General features: G+C 49.1%; 2 protein-coding genes across 2 annotated transcripts; one reads left to right on the top strand and one right to left on the bottom strand.

Moving 5' to 3' along the window:
- Positions 1–10,899: 10,899 nt before the first annotated feature.
- LOC137450281 (gastrokine-1-like) lies at positions 10,900–13,309 on the bottom strand. Its single transcript, XM_068156637.1, has 7 exons — positions 13,146–13,309; positions 12,711–12,764; positions 12,349–12,435; positions 12,053–12,187; positions 11,726–11,836; positions 11,305–11,443; positions 10,900–11,149 (listed from the first exon to the last, which is right to left on the bottom strand). The coding sequence occupies exons 1-7, from the start codon at positions 13,155–13,157 to the stop codon at positions 11,055–11,057; spliced, it is 633 nt and encodes a 210-aa protein (XP_068012738.1). The 5' UTR covers positions 13,158–13,309; the 3' UTR covers positions 10,900–11,054.
- Positions 13,310–20,921: 7,612 nt separating this feature from the next.
- On the top strand, positions 20,922–23,925 carry LOC137450258 (fibril-forming collagen alpha chain-like). Its single transcript, XM_068156606.1, has 7 exons — positions 20,922–21,228; positions 21,615–21,668; positions 21,945–22,463; positions 22,625–22,759; positions 22,976–23,086; positions 23,370–23,508; positions 23,664–23,925. The coding sequence occupies exons 1-7, from the start codon at positions 21,217–21,219 to the stop codon at positions 23,756–23,758; spliced, it is 1,065 nt and encodes a 354-aa protein (XP_068012707.1). The 5' UTR covers positions 20,922–21,216; the 3' UTR covers positions 23,759–23,925.
- Positions 23,926–24,668: the final 743 nt, after the last annotated feature.

Here is a 24,668-nt window from a genome sequence, read left to right as displayed (position 1 = left end):
AGTCAGCACTGCAAGTGCAATAGTGAAGTCTGTTCCTGAGTTCAGGGATTCCAGTCTGCAAGTGCAAAGAGCTCTTTTGGACACATCCAGTTATGGCAGCGGTGGTTCCATGCCTGGTTCTTCACCAGCATGAAGAGTGTGACAAAGCACAGGTTTGTGTGCTGTAGGGGCAGGCGGCACTGACTGGCACCTGCCTGTGGCACTGCTGCTGGGGAAAGTGAAGACAAAACCTGGAGAGAAATGAGGAGAAAACTTGCACGGAGCAGGGCAGGAATTGCCCCTGTGGCTGATAGAATGCAGGAGCCTGGTGCTGGGAGTGCAGGAATCGCTCCTGTGGCTGATAGAATGCAGGAGCCTGGTGCTGGGAGTGCAGGAATCGCTCCTGTGGATGATAGAATGCAGGAACATGGTGCTGGAAGTGCAGGAATCGCTCCTGTGGCTGATAGAATGCAGGAGCCTGGTGCTGGGAGTGCAGGAATCGCTCCTGTGGCTGATAGAATGCAGGAGCCTGGTGCTGGGAGTGCAGGAATCGCTCCTGTGGCTGATAGAATGCAGGAGCCTGGTGTTGGGAGTGCAGGAAGCGCTCCTGTGGCTGATAGAATGCAGGAGCCTGGTGCTGGGAGTGCAGGAATCGCTCCTGTGGCTGATAGAATGCAGGAGCCTGGTGCTGGGAGTGCAGGAATCGCTCCTGTGGCTGATAGAATGCAGGAGCCTGGTGTTGGGAGTGCAGGAATCGCTCCTGTGGATGATAGAATGCAGGAACATGGTGCTGGAAGCGCAGGAATCGCTCCTGTGGCTGATAGAATGCAAGGGCCTGGTGCTGGGTGTGCAGGAATTGCTCCTGTGGCTGATAGAATGCAGGGACCTGGTGTTGGGAGTGCAGGAATCACTCCTGTGGCTGATAGAATGCAGGAACATGGTGCTGGGAGTGCAGGAATCACTCCTGTGGCTGACAGAATGCAGGAACATGGTGCTGGGAGTGCAGGAATCGCTCCTGTGGCTGATAGAATGCAGGAGCCTGGTTCTGGGAGTGCAGGAATCACTCTTGTGGCTGATAGAATGCAGGAGCATGGTGCTGGGAGTGCAGGAATTGCTCCTGTGGCTGATAGAATGCAGGAGCCTGGTGTTGGGAGTGCAGGAATCGCTCCTGTGGATGGTAGAATGTAGGAACATGGTGCTGGAAGCGCAGGAATCGCTCCTGTGGCTAATAGAATGCAGGGACCTGGTGTTGGGTGTGCAGGAATTGCTCCTGTGGATGATAGAATGCAGGAGCCTGGTGCTGTGAGTGCAGGAATCACTCCTGTGGCTGACAGAATGCAGGAACATGGTGCTGGGAGAGTAGGGATCACTCCTGTGGCTGATAGAATGCAGGAGCCTGGTGCTGGGAGTGCAGGAATCACTCTTGTGGCTGATAGAATGCGGGAACATGGTGCTGGGAGTGCAGGAATTGCTCCTGTGGATGATAGAATGCAGGAGACTGGTGCTGGGAGTGCAGGAATCGCTCTTGTGGCTGATAGAATGCAGGAGACTGGTGCTGTGAGTGCAGGAATTGCTCTTGTGGCTGACAGAATGCAGGAACATGGTGCTGGGTGTGCACAATCACTCCTGTGGATGATAGAATGCAGGAGCCTGGTGCTGGGAGTGCAGGAATCGCTCTTGTGGCTGATAGAATGCAGGAACATGGTGCTGGGAGTGCAGGAATTGCTCCTGTGGCTGATAGAATGCAGGAGCCTGGTGTTGGGAGTGCAGGAATCGCTCCTGTGGATGATAGAATGTAGGAACATGGTGCTGGAAGCGCAGGAATCGCTCCTGTGGCTAATAGAATGCAGGGACCTGGTGTTGGGAGTGCAGGAATCACTCCTGTGGCTGATAGAATGCAAGGGCCTGGTGCTGGGTGTGCAGGAATTGCTCCTGTGGATGATAGAATGCAGGAGACTGGTGCTGGGAATGCAGGAATTGCTCCTGTGGCTGATAGAATGCAGGAACATGGTGCTGGGAGTGCAGGAATCACTCCTGTGGCTGACAGAATGCAGGAGCCTGGTGCTGGGAGTGCAGGAATCGCTCCTGTGGCTGATAGAATGCAGGAACATGGTGCTGGGAGTGCAGGAATCGCTCTTGTGGCTGATAGAATGCAGGAGTCTGGTGCTGGGAGTGCAGGAATCGCTCCTGTGGCTGACAGAATGCAGGAACATGGTGCTGGGAGTGCAGGAATCGCTCCTGTGGCTGATAGAATGCAGGAGCCTGGTGCTGGGAGTGCAGGAATCACTCCTGTGGCTGACAGAATGCAGGAACATGGTGCTGGGAGTGCAGGAATTGCTCCTGTGGCTGATAGAATGCAGGAGCCTGGTGCTGGGAGTGCAGGAATCACTCCTGTGGCTGATAGAATGCAGGAGTCTGGTGCTGGGAGTGCTGTAATCGCTCTTGTGGCTGATAGAATGCAGGAGCCTGATGTGGTGCTTGGGGATATGGTTTAGGGGTGAACCTTGTAGAGTAGGGTTAATGATTGGACTTGGGGATCCTGAGGCTCTTTTCCAAGCTGAATGTTTCTGTGATTCTGTGATATTAGTAAGTAGTTCAAATATAACTAACTCTGGCAGACTTACTAAGTCTGGACTTCAGACCACATGACCGTAAATAGGTTTATGAGTTAGGTATTGAACCACTTGCAGACAAAATTCAGGTTTTGAACTAGCTTTATACTAGTTTAAGCAATTTGGTTTTGTGAGTTGCTTGCATTCTTCTCAAGAATTCATAAGACCCCAGCACAGTCCAATGAGAGTTGATCTTCTGAGAGGCAAGAGCCTCTGCATAGAGCAGAAGAGACAAATAACTGAAAAGGTTCTGAGGCTAAAATCTTGCTCGTGGGTGCAGAGCTCTGGGAATTTTCTTCCTCAATACTTCATCAGGAATAATTAATCACAGTAATAAACAGGCAGCCCATTAATCTTAACATTCATCTGTGTAAGTTAAGAAGTTAAATCCTGAAAGAACAGAAAAGCCTGATTAGATTTGGACTGAGAAAATAAGACAACAAAGCAGCCTTGTTTCCAACTTCATGTTGGAAATACACCATGAAAGAATACTTCAAGCTTGAAACTTCCCATGCAGGCAATCTTGATGCAATCTTTTTAGACCAATCCAAGCTGCAAACTAGGTTTTGCTTCTCAAAATTGCACTGTGGCAAGACCTATGCTACCTCAGCATTAAATACATACATCTATATATATACACAAAAATCAAAGTCTGATTCTTTGCAACTGATCCTGCAATTTTTCAGGCTGATGTTAAATCCCACCCTGGGTCACAGCTGTGCACTTGGAGTCTCCCATGTCTCATGGTGGTTCTCCCACACACATGGCTCAGTTGGTAGTGCATTAAGACCCTTAATGGGAAGGTTGTGAGTTCAAGCCTGCAGTGGGCAGTAGTGTCCTCCCTACTCTAGTCGTGAGGTCTGTGGTGACAGGTTGGACTCGATGATCTTTGAGGTCCCTTCCAACCTTAGGCATACTGAATACTGAATACTGAATCTGTGCCATGACTTCAAAGTTGCTGAGCTGACTGGCTAGCACCTGAGCTGTGGCTGAGGGAACGTTGCCCTTCCTCCATTTCATATGTGTGCCTCAGCCTTATGGCAGAGCACTTCTCCCTTCCATATTTGTGCAGGCAGGTGGAGTGAAATTGGTGCCATTTCACCCCTGCAGCCCCAGCCCATTTGGCTGCAGGGGTATCACAGTACCACTAAGGTTGGAAGAGACCTCAAAGATCATCGAGTCCAACCTGTCACCACAGACCTCATGACTAGACCATGGCACCAAGTGCCACATCCAATCTCCTCTTGAACACCTCCAGGGATGGGGACTCCACCACCCCCCTCAGCAGCACATCCCAATGACCAATGACTCTCTCTGTGAAGAACTTTCTCCTCACCTCCAGCCTAAACTTCCCCTGGCACAGCTTGAGACTGTGTCCCCTTGTTCTGGTGCTGGGTGCCTGGGAGAAGAGACCAACCCCTTCCTGACTACAACCACCCTTCAGGTAGTTGTAGACAGCAAAGAGGTCATGCCTGAGCCTCCTCTTCTCCAGGCTAAACAATCCCAGCTCCCTCAGCCTCTCCTCATAGGTGAAATTGTTATGCATCAATCAGGCATAGTTTGCTAGGCAGCAAGAAAGGCTCAACATTCCAGCCTTAACAACTTTATGCAGTCATGCTAAGTATACTTCCAGGGAACTTCATTGTGATGGTAGCCAAGACCTGCTGTTAATGGATGTGTGCTCCTTCTATATACTCATACCTCAAAGCTCAGACTTGAATGGGTTTATGCTACTAGCAGAATCGTGACTGATTTCATCGGGAAGTGCCCTGATAAGAAGAGATTTTGATAGCAGCCTGATCAAATTCATTGCACACAGGAACATGAAATAAAACTTGACATGGTAAGATCAATGTATTTTGTAGTAAATTTTAAGTGAGGGAAAAAAAGAGCCACAGAACAGCTGCCTAATGCAATCTGCCGTAAACGCTTGGTGCCTGTGGGGTGAAGGACTCAGCCTAAGAGTTTATCCATAGCTGATACCCTCTGTGAGGTCAGTGGAGAAGGTAATCTTGCTATGTATAAGATGTCAAAACAGACCATGGAAATCATGAGCTTGGTTCTAAATCACAGAAATTGCTGAGCTCTTTTGGTAACCTTTGTTGTGGCGCTCATTCCATGAGGATTTGCTTTCAGGTCTTCAGTATCTAAAGAGAGCCTCTCCATCAAAGTACCACCTGACTAAAGGCTCACTGGAGGAAGTGAACAGTTCTGAAATTTCTCAGAAGTTTGGTGATTATAGAGAGCCACAATGTCAGAGCTGCTCTGTCTTGATGCTTGCAGAATCCCTGCAAAATGCTTTGGTTTTTCAGCTGGCCAGCACAAACGTCCGAGCCTCTTTGCCCAGGAATGTTGTCCATTGCTCTTGAGTCAACTAAAGACAGGTGGATTGGTACAGCCTCAGATAATCTGGGTTTGTTTTGTACTCTTACAGCACGTTCAGAGGTGCTTGTTTACCTAATCCAAATATTTGACAGCAAATCCAATTATTTAATAGCAGCTGCATCAGGCAGTCAGGCGTGACACTCCTAGCTTAGAGAATGTTGTTGATTTTTAAGGTGTTCCTCCACTCTTTACTTTTCTCCCATTACCAGATAAAGTACATGTGTACAAAAGGAACCTGGAAAAGCCCTGTGAGTCACCAGGAGAGTTTGTTATGATAGTATAATCTCACCTTGAGAAAACAGAAAGGGTACAATTATTCTCAGCATTTGATGACAAGGTTCTTTTGTTTCAATGATATTCAGAGGGTGGCAGTGCCAAATGATGGGTCATCTTCTTCTGACCTGAGGGAAGTGGAGATCACTTGGAAGTCAGAGCATCTCTAGAGCCAGAGAAGCAGAACCAAGTGATTTGTAGAGAGATAGTTTGGGCTTCCATACCTAAACTCCAGTGCATGGCTGAGTCTTTCCCTTTCTCTTTTGGCCTGCCAGGAGAGTACCATCACAGCTCAACACTGCATGGGCAGAAGATCCATGTCAGGGGATCAGGCTTTGTAAAACCCTCAGCAATAAAGCACAGTGTCAGAAAGGTGTATGAGAGCCTCTTGCTGAGGTGGCTGTGGTGCTGCCCAAACTGCAGGTTAGCTCTTCACGAGGCCTGGATGTGCAGAATGTGGAGGCAGATGCTGCTTTTTGGGTAGCTGTGAGAAAGAGGCAGAGCTGCCACCTCCTGGTTTGTGTGTGAGGGCTCTGCTGTTTCAGTCCTGTGAGATGAGGCTGCTGGGGACATCAAAGTGCAGAGTTCTAGGGAGTGATGTGCTCCTTGTGAGAAGTTTTGGAATAGTCCTTTGGGGGCTCACAAAGGTTTGACCTGTTTGGTGGATAACGACTTCAGTCAAGATCTCCAGATGATGGCCTCTTGTTCTCATGGCACTTCAGGCAGCTGTTCCAGCACCCTGCATGGAGAACCAATCAGCAGCCTACCCCGACACAAACACACTATCCTTGTACAGGAATCATTCCCTGCCATCAGGGAATGTGCTCACATTCCTTGGCCCTGTCTTCTAAAGGTGCAATTCAGCCCAAGTGTGCTGGTACCGGCAGAGTTGCTCTGTCTTGTGTGGTGCAGGACACCAGATCTGCCCGGGGGATGAGGTGTGCGCACTTACATTTCAAGCTGTGACTCCGGGCTGACACCCAGTGGCCAAGAAGGCATTTTCCCTTCCCTGGATTCCTCTGCATGTCCAAGGGCTCAGTAACTCCCTTGTCCCTTGCTTTTGTGTAACTTTGCCCTGCTCTGAAGTTCTTTGCCTCTGCTGCTACACCTCAGCCTGTTTTTCATTATTCTCCTGGCAATTTGGGTCTGTCCCATCAGCTCTTCAAACCAGGGCTGTTCCCTCTGAGTATGTGGGTAACCTCTTGCTGATGAAGAGCATCAGGCCAAGCATGGAGATGAATAGATACTGCTTCTCATATTAAATCACAAGGGAGAAAATACAGAATCATAGAATTACAGAATCAACCAGGCTGGAAAAGACCTCAGAGATCATCAAGTCCAACCTATTACCTATCACCTAACACCTCCTGACAACTAAACCATGCCTCCTAGTGCCACATCCAAGCCTTTTGTTTTTTTTTTTAACACTTCCAGGGATTGTGACTCCACCACCTCTCTGGGCAGCCAATTCCTCTTTCTGGGAAGAACTTTCTCCTCACCTCCAGCCTGAACTTCCCCTGGCACAGCTTGAGACTGTGTCCTCTTGTTCTGGTGCTGGGCGCCTGGGAGAAGAGACCAACCCCCATCTGGCTACAACATCCCTTCAGGTAGTTGTAGAGAGCAATAAACTGAGGAGCCCAGAACTGGGCACAGTACTCAAGGTGTGGCTCAGGGAATGGCTGTGCTGGCATCTAAGAGGCTGTGCAGTTGGCTCCCAAGCCTTACTTCTAATGGATGCCCAGAGCAGTCTGGGAGATGGAGGTGATAGTGCTGTAGAAAATAGGGTTGCTGACTGTGCCTTCTCAACAGCCTGCCCTCACTTCCTCTGTGTTGTGTTTATATTGCTTTGCTTTGCTTTTAACCATTTTGAGGCACTCTGCTGGTTCTAGATCACTTTTGGAGAGGATTAATGCAAACTCCATGTGCAGCTTCAGCTATTGTGAAGAGTCCTCAGAGTGCTCTAGTGACCAATGGCAAAGCACAGCACAGGTGTCCCGTCTGAAAGCTCTGTGACTCACCAGAATGCAAACCCTGTCTTCCCCTTGGCAGTCTGTGCAGTGTGATCAGCTCTTCAGACAGCACTTGTTAAGGGCTTGGAGACAGGAAGGTGAAAGAGTCGTGATACTGCTGAGTCCAAGGCGACAATGATCATCTCGACACACGCCCCCCTAGCCTGAAGCATCAGGTTTATTTGGAGCTCTGTCCTAACTACGCTTATTTTGCTTTTTAAAATCACAGTTCCCTGCATCTGAGAGGTGGAAGAGAGGTCTATGGATATGTGCCCTCACCTCTCAGCTGTTAAATGTCACCTGCTGGACACAGCAGCCTTCTGCAGTGCTCTTGCCGCATTAGTTCTTCAGAACTCTTGTCCCACCAACGTGAAGCAAGAAGCTCCTATTACAGGAAGGATCTGGAGGTGCTGGAGCGTGTCCAGAGAAGGGCCACAGTCAGCACAGCTTCACCAAGGGCAAATCCTGCCTGACAAACCTGGTGGCCTTCTATGAACAGGTCACAACATTAATGATGATGTCCAAGAGGAGGCCAGTGACAAATGGAGTCCCTCAGGGATCAGTCCTGGGAGCAGTCTTGTTCAACATCCTTGTTGGTGCCATGCAGAGTGGTGTTGAGGCACCCTTAGCAAGTTTGCTGATGACACTGAGTTGTGAGGAGCAGCAGATATGCTGGAGGGGAGGCATCCATTCAGAGGGATCATGACAGGCTGGAGAGGTGGGCCCACGATAACCTCATGAGGTTCAACAAGACCAAGGGCAAGGGTCCTGCATCTGGGTCAGGGCAATCCCGAGCTGGGCAGAGACTGGCTTGAGAGCAGCTGTAGCAGTCTGGGCTGGGTGCCCTCTGCTGTGTTCATACATGAGGTACTTCCTGTGTCCAAAAGTCCAGCCCAGAGGGGTGGACACAAGGAACCAGGTATTTTCATCCCATCATTCCCTGCACCACTGTAAGATCCAGTGCGGGGTCTGGCACTGCGTCTTTTCTTCTCTTGCTGCTACCCAGTAACTTGGGGGAGGATTCTCCCAGCCTTGAGCCTGGCTAGGCCCAAGGCCGGGGGAATGGGCAGTTTCAGACCTGGCCAGCTGAGACTACACTAGAAGTGGAGTGGGGCTGGGGGGGGAAGAAGGAGCCCTGGGGGTCTTGGGTGTACCCTCAGGTGGGGATGGGATGTTTCTGGGTCTGCTTTGGGATTTCTTGTGTCACTGTGCTTCTGGCTCTCTGCAAACATTCACTGCTTTCCATTTCAACTTTCCATCACTTTTGCAATCCGTTTGTCTGAGTCGTTATATCTGCCCATGGAGGGGAGGGGGTCTGCCTCAACCCATCACAGCATCCCTGAAGAAAAGGACTCAGGGGTGCTGGTGGAGGAGAAGCTCAACATGAGCCAGCAGTGTGCACTTGCAGCCCAGAAAGCAAATCACATGCTGGGCTGCATCAAGAGAAATATAGAGAGCAGGTCGAGGGAGGTGATTCTCCCTCTCTACTCTGTCTGGTGGGTACCCCCCTGGAGTACTGTGTCCAATTCTGGAGGCCCTATTACAGGGAGGATCTGGAGGTGCTGGAGTGTGTCTAGAGAAGGGCCATGAGGATGATCAGAGGGATGGAGCTTCTCTCTTATGAGGACAGACTGAGAGAGTTGGGGTTGTTCAGTCTGGAGAAGAGAAGACTGTGAGGAGATCTTCTTGTGGCCTTCCAGTATCTGAAGGGGGCTACAAAAAAGCTGGGGAGGGACTTTTTAGGGTGTCAGGGAGTGATAGGATGGAGAAGATGGAAAAAACATAGAAATGGGTAGATTCAGACTGGATGTTAGGAAAAGGTTCTTCCCCATGAGGGTGGTGGAACACTGGAACAGGTTACTCAGGGAGGTGGTGGAAGCCTCATCCTTGGAGGATTTTACAGCCAGGCTGGATGTGGCTGTGAGCAACTTGCTGTGGTGTGAGGTGTCCCTGCCCACGGCAGGGGGGTTGGAACTGGATTATACCTGAGGTAACATCCAACACTAACAATTCTATGCTTCTATGATTCCATCTCGAAACACAAGTCACTTGGAGCAGGGGAACATGGAAACAGCAGGGGTGAAGCACAGCTTGTTACAGGGAACATTAGGATCTTCTGCAGTTTGGTTTGCAGCAGATGTGAGGCAGAAGCATGAGCACAAATGCCCAGCAGGAGGGAGCAGAGCTGCATGGAATGAAGGATTCAGATCTACTGAGTGCACTTTTCATAGTTGTAGGGGATCTGGAAACAAATCAAACCACAGTGCTGGATTTGCAGTGCCTGACTCACCCTGTCCAAGGTGCTGTGAAGAGGGAGAATGTGACCATTTCCTGGGGAGAGGGTTCTTTGTCTTACCTGATCCTGTTCCTCCTTGAAGGCTTTCTTTGGAAGAGATTCATTCTACCTGTGTTCCTCACTGGAGTTTGGATGGGAGTGATAAGTGGAGAAGTTGTGCCTCTTCAGCCTGTGGAGTGTTGTCAAAGTATCCTTCTCCTGACCACACTTAGAGCTCTCCTGGCCCTGAGTACTGTCTGCTGCTTTAGCATGGCTCAGGGGCCACAGTGGCTTTATTAAATCCCAGATCATTTGAAATCCCAAATCCTTGCATCTGAGAGGTGGGAGATGGGTTTGCGAACATGTGATGTGATCTGTGTCAGCTGTTACTTGTCATCATCTGGGCTACAAGAATCTTCTGCAGTGCTGGAGGGTGGAGAGGTTTGGCAGATGTACTTTGGAGGGTGCTCTTGCTGTATTTTTAGTTTCTCAGAACTCTCATCACAGCAGCATGAAGCAAATGGGAGCTGACTGGAGAAATGCCAAGGAGAACGCAAGGCTGGGTGTGACAAGAGCTGAAAGCTTTTATTAGGATAATCTATAACGGCTCAAAAGAAGTGGAAATGCCTACTCTGATTTGATTCTTGCCTCTTTCTGTCAGGTGGAGCCTCATCCTGAGCAAAAAGACAACCTGTGCTGTATGAAGGAATTCAAAGTGGTGTCATAAGAAAAAATAAGATTAGAGATCAGCAGCAACGAAGAACGTTCAGTGCCTCTCTTCTGCTAGCAGTGAGATGTCTTCATGCTGATCATTCAGGTGCCTGGGCCTGAGGTGTGCCTCAGTGAACTCTGCATCCTTTTGGAGTGATACAGAATGAGGCCTGTGGGGATCAGTGTGAGGGCAACAGAAATGGAGGGTCGGTGCCTGTCTCCTTGTCTGGTGTTCAGTGTGAGGCCTCTGGCCAGCCCCTGCCATGCTCTGGCTACAATGCAGGCCTCCATTTTAAGAACAGAACAACTCTGTAAATCCTACAAATTAGATTTCTGCTCCTCTCAGGATGCCATTTCTTTGCTTCCTCCTCCTTTCCTTCTCCCTTTCATGCCAGGTAAGTGAAGATTTGTGCTGTGGGACTTCTCCCCATGGGAAAGAGAAGGAAGGTCTTAGCTCCATGTGCTGCCTTTGTCACCTGCACACAGTGACACTTGTGCCCTCTACAGGTGTGCCATGTGTGCAGAACAGGCTGTGAAACAAGCATTTGGAGGTCTCCAAAGGGCAACAGAAGATACACTCCAATTGGTTTTCTTGGTGTGTGCATAGATGATCAAGGATACAACAATGAGAGACTAGCCAGAGTTAATGCATGTGGAGGACTTTATTGGAAAGATATGGTCACAACTGGGCATCTGCATCATTGAGAAGGAAACTGCTGAAGGAGGAGATGCCAGGGAGGAACAGCATTGAGGCTGGCTTGGTGCAGCAGCAATGGAGCAGCTGCACTCGGCTGAGGCAAGGGAAGGTTTTTAGACCTTGTTGTTGCCACGGCAGTAGAAAAGGTTCACCAGGTTCAGGACATCGAGTCTGGCGCATGATCCCTGGTTGACAGTGTATTGGGGTCCTTGGAAAAGACAACAAAAGAAAGGTGTTGTGAGGTAAGAGGGAAGATGGTGTGAAGAGATCTGTGCCCTCATTGGCTGCCCTTAACACCAGGCACATTACACTGTCGTGCTGGGTCACAAGCAGCCATCCCAGCATTCATTTGCTTGCACTCACCCTGAACTTCATAAGTCTCATAGGTTGTGAGTCCTGTGCACAGAGCGACGATCTCTTGTCCATAAGACTGGAGGTTGAGGATAGGTCTCTTGATGACGTAGATGATGTCCTGTGTAGGTTGTCCTTTCACTCCCTGCACCTAGACATGAGATAACAGCATTCAGCAAGATCAGTGCTGCCATCTCTTCAATGCTGTGCATATTCCCTGCTCTGAACTGCTCCTGAGTACCTCGTTTGGAGTGAATTTCCAATCCATTCGCCTACCTGGGGCTGTGATACAACTTCACACCCCATGGAGTGACCTAAATGGCTTTTGAAGTTAAGGTGGGTTTCAAGCTCCTGAAAGCAGCTGTGTGTCTGCCATGGGTTTCCTTTGCAGTACTGTACAAGTTCCCAGGGAAGTCCTCCTCTGGACTCTTACCCTGCTCTGTTCGGCCAGTCTGGGCAGAGCATCAAAGGTGGGCACCAGGCTCCTGTCCAGGGTGGAAATGTAGCAAACTCTCTCGGAGGACACTTTGGTGGCAATCACACCCTGCAAAATGAAGTGAGGGACAAGAACAAGGGGTTGAGGGCTGCAGTAAAGAAGTTGGGAACCAAGCCTGTGTGAAAGAGGCAAGAATGTTGATAGTTTTTACCCTGGAAGTTGGACTGCAGATGCTAAGAGGAAAGAAGCAAGTCCTGTAGTGTGTTCAGCTTGACAGGAGCTGGTCTCCCAGTCCATTGCCTGAACCTGCCCCTTGCCACTCACCGTCCTGTAGTTCCAAATGGTTTTCCATGACCCCTGGGTGCTCTTCTTCTCAATGACGGCCACGCGCTGTTGGCTGTTGAGGATCAGAATTTGGCTGCCCACAACAATGGTGGTCTGCTGGTTCAGGTTTGGGTTCTGCATATAGAAAACAAAATTCCACAGCACTTTTAGACTTCCAAGTCAGTTGATCCCTGTCTTCTGAGATGATGAAATGGGGAAAGAAGTAGGGAAAGCTCCTGCAGCAGGTTGGCTGCAAGTGCTGCCAGTTGGGAGGATCAGACCCTCCCAATGCGTACCTGAGGGTAGTTCTGCCCGGGGAACACCGGCCTTCCGGGGAACACATCCTGCCCGGGGAACACCTGCTGCCCGGTTTGCTGCCCAACCTGGAAAGATGCAAGAATTACCTGGTTAGAGTTGGGGCCTGGTTAAAAATTGTGACCCTCTTAGTCTCTGGTCTCTGTGGCAATCATTCTAGCTCCATTCCAGCTGGATTTGCCTCTTCCCAGTCTGCCATCATATCAGAGATAGAGGGAACTTTGTCACTGAACTTTGCTGAGTTGTGCTTTTCCAGCTTCATGTTGAAAACCCTTTGGCTAAAAATGGATGAGGGATTGAAAGCCTCTCCCACCACAGCCTGTGCCTGGGTCACTCTACTTACAAAACCTCCGAGGGCTGGGGCCAGGAAGAGGCCAAGGAGGACGGTAGTCACAATCTGAAAGAGAAAGAGAAACCAGAAGTACAGCTGCAGCTCTGGCTGTCCAATCCAGCATGAGGATCCTGGAGCCTTTTTGCTGTCCTGATCTGAGAGTGGACTGCTTTGGTTGTCTTTTGCCTTTGTACTGCAATTGCAAGAGTCACCTAAAGTGACTCTAGAGTAATGCAGAGCAGAGGCATGGAATGTGCTTGTTTACAGAGCTGAACCTGAAGGCGGTGGTCAGGTTCATAGGGGGTGTGCTGCTCTCTCTGGAGGAGAAACATCCTCCCCAAGAATGCCTTTCTGGCAGAGACAGACATAGGCACTTCTGAGAGGTAAAGGCAATGACTGGAGTCCAAATGATAGCTCAGAAGGGGAAAAAAGATCATCCATACTCACAGTGCACTTCATCTTGACTGCAGAGCTGGTGCTGGTGCAGCTTGAATGAAGGCTCTGACCTGTCCACCTTATATAGGTTGTGAGAGTGAGATCTGGAAGGATTAAGTGCTGAAATAAAATAATTCTGTCATTTGTATCCCTGCCTGGAGGGTGCTGATAATTGTTTCCTGCTGTAACAACTCCATCAACATGGGGCCTGTGCTTCTGTAACTTTTGATCTGCAGACTTTGATACTGATCAGATAAGGATCCATTTGCAGGGAAAAATTAAACTTGAAAATTGGAAATCCACATCAATCTTATGAGCAGACATAGGCTAGATTTGAACAAACCCACAAAGGCCTTGCAGCAGACAAAGTAAATGAGCACCTTTGTACCTTCCAGAATCTCTTGCATGCTACTGCGTAATCACAGGGCCCCAAGAGAACATTGGCTCTGAGAGTGGCTTTACCCTGAAGAGGCTGTCCAGGCTGAAACATTACAGATATAGGCCATGCTGTGGAGGTCTCTTGGTTAGTATAGGTGGCAGCAGAGAGTGTTTTTCCCTTGCCCCAGCTTATACTCTGTGGTGCTGCAAAGACACAGGTGATCACTGTGCTAAGGATGTTCTTGCATGCCTGGGGTTTGTGTCAAGATTGGTGTTATGAGTGGAGGAATTGCCCCTGTGGCTGATAGAATGCAGGAGGCTGGAGCTGTGAGTGCAGTGGGGTGGGATGATGGTTTCCTGTAGGTGGGCTCCGATGTCTTTGACCATGGACTGTTACAGGTCTGTCTGGACCCGTTGGCACCGGCCCTCACACTGCGAGGCAGTGGGGGCCAGAAGGGTGGCACCAGGGAAGGGGTCTGGCGGCATGGATGAGCAGAGCGGTGGCGGCATTCCCCATGGCTCAGCTTGAAAGGAGCAAGCATTGCCAACTCTTCTTGGTGATGGCTTTCCTGTTTCTGAGGTTACGAGACAGTCCTTTGTACAGGACACTCACAGGCAGTCCCAGCTCTGAATCATGGGCATGAACGGTGCTCTGAATGTCCCTGGCACATACAGGGCTGCAGAGTGGCCACAGACGGCTCCTCTTCTCCCTCGACAGCAGGGTCAGGCAGGATGTGACTGGGCGCTGTTCCTGCTTTCATGAGCTGGAACAAATGGTTGTAGCTTGTCCTCTCCTGCTTTAAAGCTGTAGGAGATGTTTGAACTGCCGACATTTCGGCTAGTCCCTTCCCTGTCTGGGCTAACGGCTTATCCTTGGGGGTCCAGAAAGAGGAAGTGCAGGACCCCACTGATGGTTTTATAAGGGAGCAGGGCATTATGGGTTGAAATACGTAGATTTCTGTGTCCACGCAAAGGGCTGGACCCTTGGGACACTGCAGGTGTGGCTTGTGTGGTCGCATCAGGGGAGCACCCAGCCTGAACCACCACACATTCCCAGCTTGCTGGCTTCCCTTGTACGGCAGAGGCCTCTAGTATGCTTGCAGGTGGACTGAGAAGGCTTGCTAGCAATGAGCTTAGCAGCAAGGATTTAAGCACAAAGAGCAAAGAGCTTATGAAGCTCAGGCAAAGAGAGAGCTTGATAGCAAAAAGAGAGTGACTTGTTTACAACTTGGGGTAATATGTAGAAGTTTCTCGAGGCTGGATTTGGCCAATGAGCAATCTTGTCAACAACCAGCCTTAGCCTATAGAAAGTGAGTAGCTAGAATGATGCTCTTACTTGGCAGTAGCATGAGCATCCCGTATGGAGGATGCATGTTGCTGATTGCCCCCTAGAAGGCAGGTTGAGTTGTTTCTGCCATCAGCATGGTGCCTGGGGTCTTTGTGCCACTCAGCTCTGGGCTGAGCACCCACTCCAGAAAGGAGGGTGGAAGGCAGAGTGTGGCCAAATGTGTTGGGACAAGTTTTGCAGTATTTGGGGCATAATTCTGGGTATCTGGTGCCCTCACCACAGGCATGTGGAACATGACTGTGTGCAAGTCTGGACTTCAGACCACATTGTCTTCAAGTTGCTTACACAGTAGGTGAAGCACCACTGGCTCATGGTGTTGACTAACAATTGGTTATGGCCACGTGTGGACTCAGACTGGGAAATCATGCACGATGACTTCTTTAGATACTCACATTGGATTTTGGAAGAAGATGAGTTTAGCAGCTTGTCTTTGGAATTGCAGAAGAAGAGAGAGAGAAATGACTGAAAGCTGTGATGAAGGAGAAGAGTTTTGTCTTTTCTGGGTTACACAGTCCAACGAATGTTCTCCCCCAAAAGGTCATCAGGAATGATTAACTGCAGTAGTGCACAGTCCATTAAGCTGAACCTTCAAACATGTACATTAAGAAGCGGGATCGTGAAGAAAAGGAAAAACTGATTAGATTGGGACTGAGAAAATAAAAGAACAAAGAACTTGAACTGCTTCCATCTTAATGTTGGAAATGTACCAGGAAATGTCACTTCAACATTGTCTTTTGACAGGTCTACTACAGGCAGCTATTGGTGCAATTTTTTAGACCAATCCATGTTGCTCACTAGGTTGTGAATCCCCAGATTGTGCTGTAGCAGGACCTGTGCTACCTTAGTGTGGGATATGCATGAAGAGCCAGGTGTGACTCACAGAATTTTGCACTAACAGTTTAGAATTTGCCCTGCAACCGTCTCTTGCTGCTGCAAATTCCCATGTTCACAGCCCTGCACCTGCGGTCTCCCACATCTCATGTTGGTTCTCCAATGCTCCTATCAGATACCTGTGCCATGACCTTCTAGAATGTGCACAGGCAATTGACTTGCACCTGAGCTGTGGCTGAGGGAACACTGCCCTTTCTCCATTTCAGACGTGCACCTCAGCCTTGTAGCAGAGCACTTCTCCATTCCACGTTTGCGTAGGCAGGTGGAGTAAAGTCACTGCCAAAAGTGCAATTTCACCCTTGCAGTCCTGACCCATTTGGCATCAATCAGGAATAGCTTGCTAGGAACAAAGAAATGTACAAAGTAATTTTAGAATGCTTCAGTCTAATCCACTTTATGCATTAGAGATCTGGTAATGGATGTGTACTCTTTGCATACACTCTTATCCCAACCTTCAGTCTCCCCAAGGGTTTGCCTTGCTGGCACGTGCCCTGTGTTCACAGGATGGAGACAAGTTTCCTGGGGAAGTGCTCTGATAAGAGGAGGCTTTGATAGCAGCCTGATTGAATCCATGGCACACAAGAAAATGAAAGAAAACTTGTCGTGGTAAGATTGATGTCTTCTGCAGTAACTTTTCAGTAAAATAAAAGTAAAAATCAGAGCCAGAGAACAGCTGCCTAATGCCATCTGTGGTGATGCTTGGTGCCTGCGTGGCAAAGGACACAGCCTAATATTATATCTAACAGTCTGTGATTCTGTGCTTCTGTGATCCTGTGATCTATATTTGATCCCTCTGTGAGATAATGGAGGTGGGAATCTTGCTGTGTTAAAGGTATGAAATCATTCCCCAGAATTATGAGCTTGGTTCCAAACCCTAGTTCCTGAGGTCTTTTGTAACTTCAGCTCAGTTTCAGCATTTCTGAGAGTGACTTTGACCTCCCTCCTGAAATGAAAGTTCTTAGGTCAGAGGATGTCCTAAGGCCCTGAGCTTCAACCTCAGAATGCTCTAGTGACCGAGGCCCAAGCAGAGCACAGGTGTCCCCACTCTGAGGGCCCTAGGAGTCACCAGAATGCAAGCCCTGCCTTCCCCTTGGGAGTCTGTGCAGTGCGATCAGCTCTTCAGACAGCACTTGTTAAGGCCTTGGAGACAGGAAGGGGCAAGAGTCCTGAAACCTCTCAGTCAATGGTAGCAACAGTCAGTACGTTTAAACCCGGCGACACTGGCCGAGGCTCTCAGACTGCGAGCTGCAGGCAGCAACTTTGTGGCTAGTTGCAACCCAGTGAGTGGAGCACAAGAAGGAAGGGCATGGTCAGACACCTGAGAGAGCCTGGCCATTGGTGCAGGCAGGCTAACAGGCACAGGGAGAGTGAATAGTGACTGAATGTACCCTAGGGGGTCCTTTTGAATTAGCTCAGTAGTTAGCACAATCAGGGGGTGTGGGCAGCAACTATCACCCCACCCCGCCGGGCTGACTCCCCTGGGACCACACCCCCGGGACCACACCCCCGGGACCACCACTAGTCCCGAGCCTCCAGCAGGGACCAGCCCTCGGCAGCCACTCCGGGCTGCTCCGAGAAAGCTGCCCGAGTCCTGAAAGGAAACCTGCTGACTGGCAGAAGTCTACGGTGCCTCCACAGCCCCCCGCTGCCATGGGAGGAGGAGGCTGCCCCCGTGGGCCCACGAGAAGCTGCAGCCTCAGGCATGGGAGCCCCTATTCAGAATGGACCAGCCCAGGAGCTGGCCCTGGAGCAAGCCAGGCAGGCAGCAGGTACCTAGCAGCAAAGACACAGTATGTCTTTTCAGGTGCAGCACCTGCTAACATTCAGTTTAAAGCCTCCCACACCTAGCCACGTGACATTCCTAGCTCAAGCCTCTGACACATTATAACTTCCCTGTATATAGGTGTGACAGATTTAGGCTGTGCCTTTAAGAAAAGACAAGCTACAGAATACTCTAGCTGAAATGTTTAGGTGTAAAAAACGGAAAACAGAGATAATTCTAAACGAATTTCATTGGCAGATCAGTTGAATGTAACTTTAAGAACGTACAGTCTGTCTTCAGCCTGTTCTGCCTTTCTCTTCTGTTCTTGGCCAGAGTGCATGCTGCTGACCTTGGACTGATGAGGTTAGAACTTAACTTCTCTAGTAAAGCTTTGCACTAATGAAATTTCCCTTAATATCCATTTCTCTTTTAATCCTTTTTTCGTCCAATCAGCCTTGGACAAGAAAGGGGGGAGAAAGGGGTTTTGTTGGAACCCAGGGGGGATTCTCTTCGGGAGGGTGTTTCTGTGTCACATTCTTTCCTGTATATTTTTGTATATACTGTAAATACTGTATATTGTGTACATATTCATTGCATTTCATTCTGCTTGTAAAATACAGCTTTTCATTCACTTCTCCAACCGAGTCGAGCCGTGCTTTATGTGGTGGGAGGATTAAACCTTCACACTACCACAATAGGTAAAGCTGCAGTGTCTTCTCACATCGCCATATGGTGGATAAGTGGTGGAATTGCACCCTCCTTTCATGAATCACAATTCTGTAAGTGTTCTAATTGGGTTCAAATTGTACACACGAGACCAGTTATGACATATAGCTCACAATCAAGCACTAGACTCTGTATATAAAATAGTGATTAATCAGTTAATATGAATTTTAATAGTAATAAAAATTAATTATCATATTTCAGATTTCATAATCCATGAATTAATAACCTCTCCATCACGTCTCCATGTTTCCCTATTTCATGGAAAGCTTAAGCTAAAGATGTGCCCTACATAAACATCCCCAACTTTTGAACCAAGGAAGCAAAGGAATTGCTCTTTCCTAGGGGGTTCACTGCAACACATTTGGGATGGTTTCTTCTTCTGACTGGGATGCCACTACATCTCCGAATGTTCATTATTCAAATGTAAATTGATCCAGGATTAAACTAATCCTGAAGAGAAGGAGTCTGACAAAGAGGTTGAGAAGAAGAGACACTATGGTAAACCTCTGGAGACATCAAAACTGTGACTCTCACAATGTCCATGGAGGTACAGAGCCAGACAGAGACACAAGGCTGGAGTCAGTAACCTTACAAGAAAAGATTCTTCTCAACAAGGATGAGGCCTGACCTTTGGCACTGAACACAAAACCCATGATCCAGAGCAATCACTTCAGTAACTGGGGCCCTCTGGAAAAGAACAGATCTGCACCTTTCCTATACTGATTCCAACAGCAATTAACTGCTGTGGGCTCTCCATCAGCAGGCCACAGCAGCAATATCAAGTCCTACACCTCTGGTTTTCTCTTCTCCCACAGCAGACAGAGCACAAAGATTAATAAAAGCCTGTATGGGCATAAAAAAAAGAGAAGTCAAAAGCATGAGTAGAGTATTTTAAGAGAAATGCAAGATGCTGAGAGAACCTCATTTGTGAGGGGGGTTGGGAGTTAAACAGATAACGGTGTGCTGTGAGAAAGCGACAGCAGCTCTAACACAGCTCTCCTGGATGGACAAAAAGCCTAAAAAATGCTCTGAACCAGACAATAAAGCAGAAGCTAGTAGGTCTGTTTTTTCAGGCTTGCCTGAACGTGTTTCAGAGCCAGAATGAGCCCAGTGGGCATGCTTTTGGCCACGTTTGGAAAGAAGGCGTTCTATAGGTTGCAATATCAGGGTTTTATCCCTAGATCTGTGTTGCTACTGGCCATTATTATCTCAGGAAATCTATAAGTACTGGCCCAAAGAGCCAGAGCCTTGTCTTGCAATTACCCACACTCTGGGTGGAACCACAAGCTTCGCTTGGCAGCCAAACTGTGTTTCAGTTTACCCAGACAAGACAGCAAAGACCAATCGCTGTTTCAAGTGTTGTACAGCCCAGGAACAAACACGGGTCTTGTCGGACCGAGAGGCAAAACCCCAGAGGAGCTGAGTCACCAGGACAGTTTCATTTGACTGGAGCAAGGAGCAAGCACCACTGTGAAAGGACTGCAGCAGAGGAACCTCCTCTCTACAAAGCTTTCAGCTACGAATCCTTCGGGAGCAAATCCTGCCTCAGCAATATGCTGCAGACACCAACAGAAAGTGAAACTCCGCTCCTGCAGCCTTCACGTGGTCGACGCCATTTTGGGTTTGCCTGGATCTTAAGGTTTGCCACAAGGTATCAGGATCAGTGAGTATCCACAATATCTGATTTGTATAAGCATGTATTGAAGGTCTGTTGCCCTAGGGAATTGTGGAGTTCTCCCCAGCCCCCTGTGGTGGGCCATCGCTGGCTTCATTGCCGAGGTTCCCTTTCTTTCCAATTTAAAGTGCTGTCTGTTGTTTCTGGGTTTTTGTACATATGGTTTAAATTGTTACTTGTTCCTGCTGGGGAGGATCTGTCCCAAGACCCAACATCTCAAACCTGTAAAGAAGTTTTATTTAATATTTTTGGCAGGATTGTTCATGATTAATAAAATTATTAATCTTTATTAATTGCTCCACATATTAAATATTAAAATATTCTTTTATTGACGATAGCAACAGCCTCTCAGGAACAAAATGCTTCCACACCGCCAGACACTGAAGCTGGAGGGGCAGAAATATGGGGTCCATTCCCGCCCAAGGTGATGAAGAGCCACAGCCACAGCCCCTGCCACCATCTCAGCAGCTTTTTCCCACCCTTTTTCTTGCCCCTTGCTCCTCTCACACTCACATGCCCAGTGCCACCTCACCTCTGCCTTGCTGATGCCACCATGTGCTCTGTGCTCACAGCACCAGGCTCCTGCATTGTATCAGCCACAAGGGTGATTCCTGCACTCCCAGCACCAGGCTCCTGCATTCTATCAGCCACAGGGGTGATTCCTCCACACATAACACAAAACTTGAACACAAACCTCAGGCATGCAAGAACCTCCCTAGCACAGTGATCACCTGTGTCTTTGCAGCACCACAGAAAATAAACTGGGGCAAGGGGAAAACGGTGTCTGGTGCCACCTATACTAACCAAGAGACCTCCACAGCATGGCCTACATCTGTAATGTTTCAGCCTGCACAGCCTCTTTAGGGCAAAGCCACTCTCAGAGCCAATGCTGTCTTGGGGCCCTGTGGTTACACAGTAACATGCAGGAGATTCTAGAAGGTACAAAGGCTCTTATTTACTTTGTGTGCTGCAAGGCCTTTGTGGGTTTGTTCAAATCTAGCCTTTGTCTGCTCATAAGATTGATGTGGATTTCCAATTTTCAAGTTTAATTTTTCCCTGCAAATGGATCCTTATCTGATCAGTATCAAAGTCTGAAGATAAAAAGTTACAGAAGCACAGGCCCCATGTTGATGGAGTTGTTACAGCAGGAAACAATTATCAGCACCCTCCAGGCAGGGATACAAATGACAGAATTATTTTATTTCAGCACTTAATCCTTCCAGATCTCACTCTCACAACCTATATAAGGTGGACAGGTCAGAGCCTTCATTCAAGCTGCACCAGCACCAGCTCTGCAGTCAAGATGAAGTGCACTGTGAGTATGGATGATCTTTTTTCCCCTTCTGAGCTATCATTTGGACTCCAGTCATTGCCTTTACTTCTCAGAAGTGCCTATGCCTGTCTCTGCCAGAAAGGCATTCTTGGGAGGGATGTTTCTCCTCCAGAGAGAGCAGCACACCCCCTATGAACCTGACCACCGCCTTCAGGTTCAGCTCTGTAAAACAGGCACCTTCCTTCCATGCCTCTGCTCTGCATTACTCTAGAGTCACTTTAGGTGACTCCTGCAATTGCAGTACAAAGGCAAAAGACAATCAAAGCAGTTCACTCTCAGATCAGGACAGCAAAAAGGCTCCAGGATCCTCATGCTGGATTGGACAGCCAGAGCTGCAGCTGTACTTCTGGTTTCTCTTTCTCTTTCAGATTGTGACTACCGTCCTCCTTGGCCTCTTCCTGGCCCCAGCCCTCGGAGGTTTTGTAAGTAGAGTGACCCAGCCACAGGCTGTGGTGGGAGAGGCTTTCAATCCCTCATCCATTATTAGCCAAAGGGTTTTCAACATGAAGGTGGAAAAGCACAACTCAGCAAAGTTCAGTGGCAAAGTTCCCTCTATCTCTGATATGATGGCAGACTGGGAGAGAGGCAAATCCAGCTAGAATGGAGCTAGAATGACTGCCACAGAGACCAGAGACTAAGAGGGTCACAATTCTTAACCAGGCCCCAACTCTAACCAGGTAATTCTTGCATTATTCTAGGTTGGGCAGCAAACCGGGCAGGAGGTGTTCCCCGGACAGGACGTGTTCCCCGGAAAGCCGGTGTTCCCCGGAAACCAGGGTCTCCCCGGAAACCAGGGGTTCCCTGGTAACCAAGGGCGCCCCGGAAACCAGGGGTTCCCTGGAAACCAGGGGTTCCCTGGTAACCAAGGGCGCCCCGGAAACCAGGGGTTCCCTGGAAACCAAGGGCGCCCCGGTAACCAAGGGCGCCCCGGAAACCAGGGGTTCCCCGGTAACCAAGGGCGCCCCGGAAACCAGGGATTTCCCGGAAACCAGGGCTTCCCCGGTAACCAAGGGCGCCCCGGAAACCAGGGATTCCCCGGAAACCAGGGCTTCCCCGGTAACCAAGGGCGCCCCGGAAACCAGGGGTTCCCCGGTAACCAAGGACGCCCAGGAAACCAGGGATTCCCCGGTAACCAAGGACGCCCCGGAAACCAGGGATTCCCCGGAAACCAGGGGTTGCCCGGAAAGCCGGTGCTCCCCGGGCAGAAGTACCCTCAGGTATGGATTGGGAGGGTCTGATCCTCCCAACTGGCAGCACTTGCAGCCAACCTGCTGCAGGAGCTTTCCCTGCTTCTTTCCCCATTTCATCATCTCAGAAGACAGGGGTCAACTGACTTGGAAGTCTAAAAGTGCTGTGGAATTTTGTTTTCTATATGCAGAACCCAAACCTGAACCAGCAGACCACCATTGTTGTGGGCAGCCAAATTCTGATCCTCAACAGCCAACAGCGCGTGGCCGTCATTGAGAAGAAGAGCACCCAGGGGTCATGGAAAACCATTTGGAACTACAGGACGGTGAGTGGCAAGGGGCAGGTTCAGGCAATGGACTGGGAGACCAGCTCCTGTCAAGCTGAACACACTACAGGACTTGTTTCTTTCCTCTTAGCATCTGCAGTCCAACTTCCAGGGTAAAAGCTATCCACATTCTTGCCTCTTTCACACAGGCTTGGTTCCCAACTTCTTTACTGAGACCCTCAACCCCTCGTTCTTGTCCCTCACTTAATTTTGCAGGGTGTGATTGCCACCAAAGTGTCCTCCGAGAGAGTTTGCTACATTTCCACCCTGGACAGGAGCCTGGTGCCCACCTTTGATGCTCTGCCCAGACTGGCCGAACAGAGCAGGGTAAGAGTCCAGAGGAGGACTTCCCTGGGAACTTGTACAGTACTGCAAAGGAAACCCATGGCAGACACACAGCTGCTTTCAGGAGCTTGAAACCCACCTTAACTTCAAAAGCCATTTAGGTCACCCCATGGGGTGTGAAGTTGTATCACAGCCCTCAGGTAGGCGAACGGATTGGAAATTCACTCCAAACTATGCACTCAGGAGCAGTTCAGAGCAGGGAATATGCACAGCATTGAAGGGATGGCGGCACTGATCTTGCTGAATGCTGTTGTCTCATGTCTAGCTGCAGGGAGTGAAAGGACAACCTACAAAGGACATCATCTATGTCATCAAGAGACCTATCCTCAACCTCCAGTCTTATGGACAAGAGATCGTCGCTCTGTGCACAGGACTCACAACCTATGAGACTTATGAAGTTCAGGGTGAGTGCAAGCAAATGAATGCTGGGATGGCTGCATGTTGCCCAGCATGACAGTGCAAGGTGCCTGGTGTTAAGGGCAGCCAATGAGGGCACAGATCTCTTCACACCATCTTCCCTCTTACCTCACAACACCTTTCTTTTGTTGTCTTTTCCAAGGACCCCAATACACTGCCAACCAGGGATCATGCACCAGACTCGATGTCCTGAACCTGGTGAACCTTTCCTACTGCCGTGGCAACAACAAGGTCTAAAAACCTTCCCTTGCCTCAGCCAAGTGCAGCTGCTCCATTGCTGCTGCACCAAGCCAGCCTCAATGCTGTTCCTCCCTGGCATCTCCTCCTTCATCAGTTTCCTTCCTAATGATGGAGATGCTCAGTTGTGACCATACCTTTCCAATAAAGTCCTCCACATGCATTAAGTCTGGCTAGTCTCTCATTGCTGTATCCTTGATCATCTATGCACACACCAAGAAAACCATTTGGACTGTATCTCTTTTACCGCTGTGGAGCTCTCCAAATGCTCTTCTCACAGTATGGTATACAAAGAGAGTACAGCCCAGGGTTCAGTCTCACTGTGTGCAGGTGACAATGGCACCACAAAGATCTAAGAACTTCCTTGCCCGTTCCAGGGAAATAGGAATCCTAGCACAAGTTTTTTTCCATGTGTCATGAAAGGGAGAAAGAAAGGATTAGGATGCAAAGAAATGGCATCCTGTGAGGATGATAGCAGCTGGCTTTATCTTTAGAGATACACACCACGGCAAGGTTCAGCCGTGCTGTGTCATGAGCTGAGAACAAAGCTGATTTGCTTTCAGCTATAATCTGGTTAAACTGTTGTGTCCCCGCAAAAGTCACCATTTTCGAGTCTGTCCCTTCAAAGTCCTGTTTGTGGGATTGTAGTTCAGGCTGTTTGTAAAAAGATGGTGCCAGTGACTGAGGTCTGGCGAAGTGGACCACCTTGGGGCTGCACAGTCTGCAAGAGCTTTCACTTGAGCTTTTGTATGAGCTGGGATTAGAACCAGCACTCCGTTCTGCGATTGCTCTAATAACAGCACTAGACTTCCTGATGTGCAGCTCAAATAAATCAGCAGGTTCCATATGCTTTGTCTCCAAGCTTTCTAGCTCCTTTTCCAAACCAAAAATCCTACCCTTGAAAATATGG

Source organism: Melanerpes formicivorus, unplaced genomic scaffold, assembly GCF_026170545.1.
Source record: "Melanerpes formicivorus ecotype bairdi unplaced genomic scaffold, bMelFor1.0.p_v2 SCAF_34, whole genome shotgun sequence".
Classification (NCBI taxonomy): Eukaryota; Metazoa; Chordata; class Aves; order Piciformes; family Picidae; genus Melanerpes; species Melanerpes formicivorus.
This window is presented reverse-complemented; position numbering and strand designations above follow the sequence as displayed.

Coding starts and splice junctions, on each gene's coding strand:
- LOC137450281 (XM_068156637.1), bottom strand. Junction 12,436..12,710: donor CCCCAGCCCTCGGAGGTTTT/GTAAGTAGAGTG, acceptor GCATCTTTCCAG/GTTGGGCAGCAAACCGGGCA. Junction 12,188..12,348: donor CCGGGCAGAACTACCCTCAG/GTACGCATTGGG, acceptor TTCTATATGCAG/AACCCAAACCTGAACCAGCA.
- LOC137450258 (XM_068156606.1), top strand. Junction 22,464..22,624: donor CCGGGCAGAAGTACCCTCAG/GTATGGATTGGG, acceptor TTCTATATGCAG/AACCCAAACCTGAACCAGCA. Junction 23,509..23,663: donor TGAGACTTATGAAGTTCAGG/GTGAGTGCAAGC, acceptor GTCTTTTCCAAG/GACCCCAATACACTGCCAAC.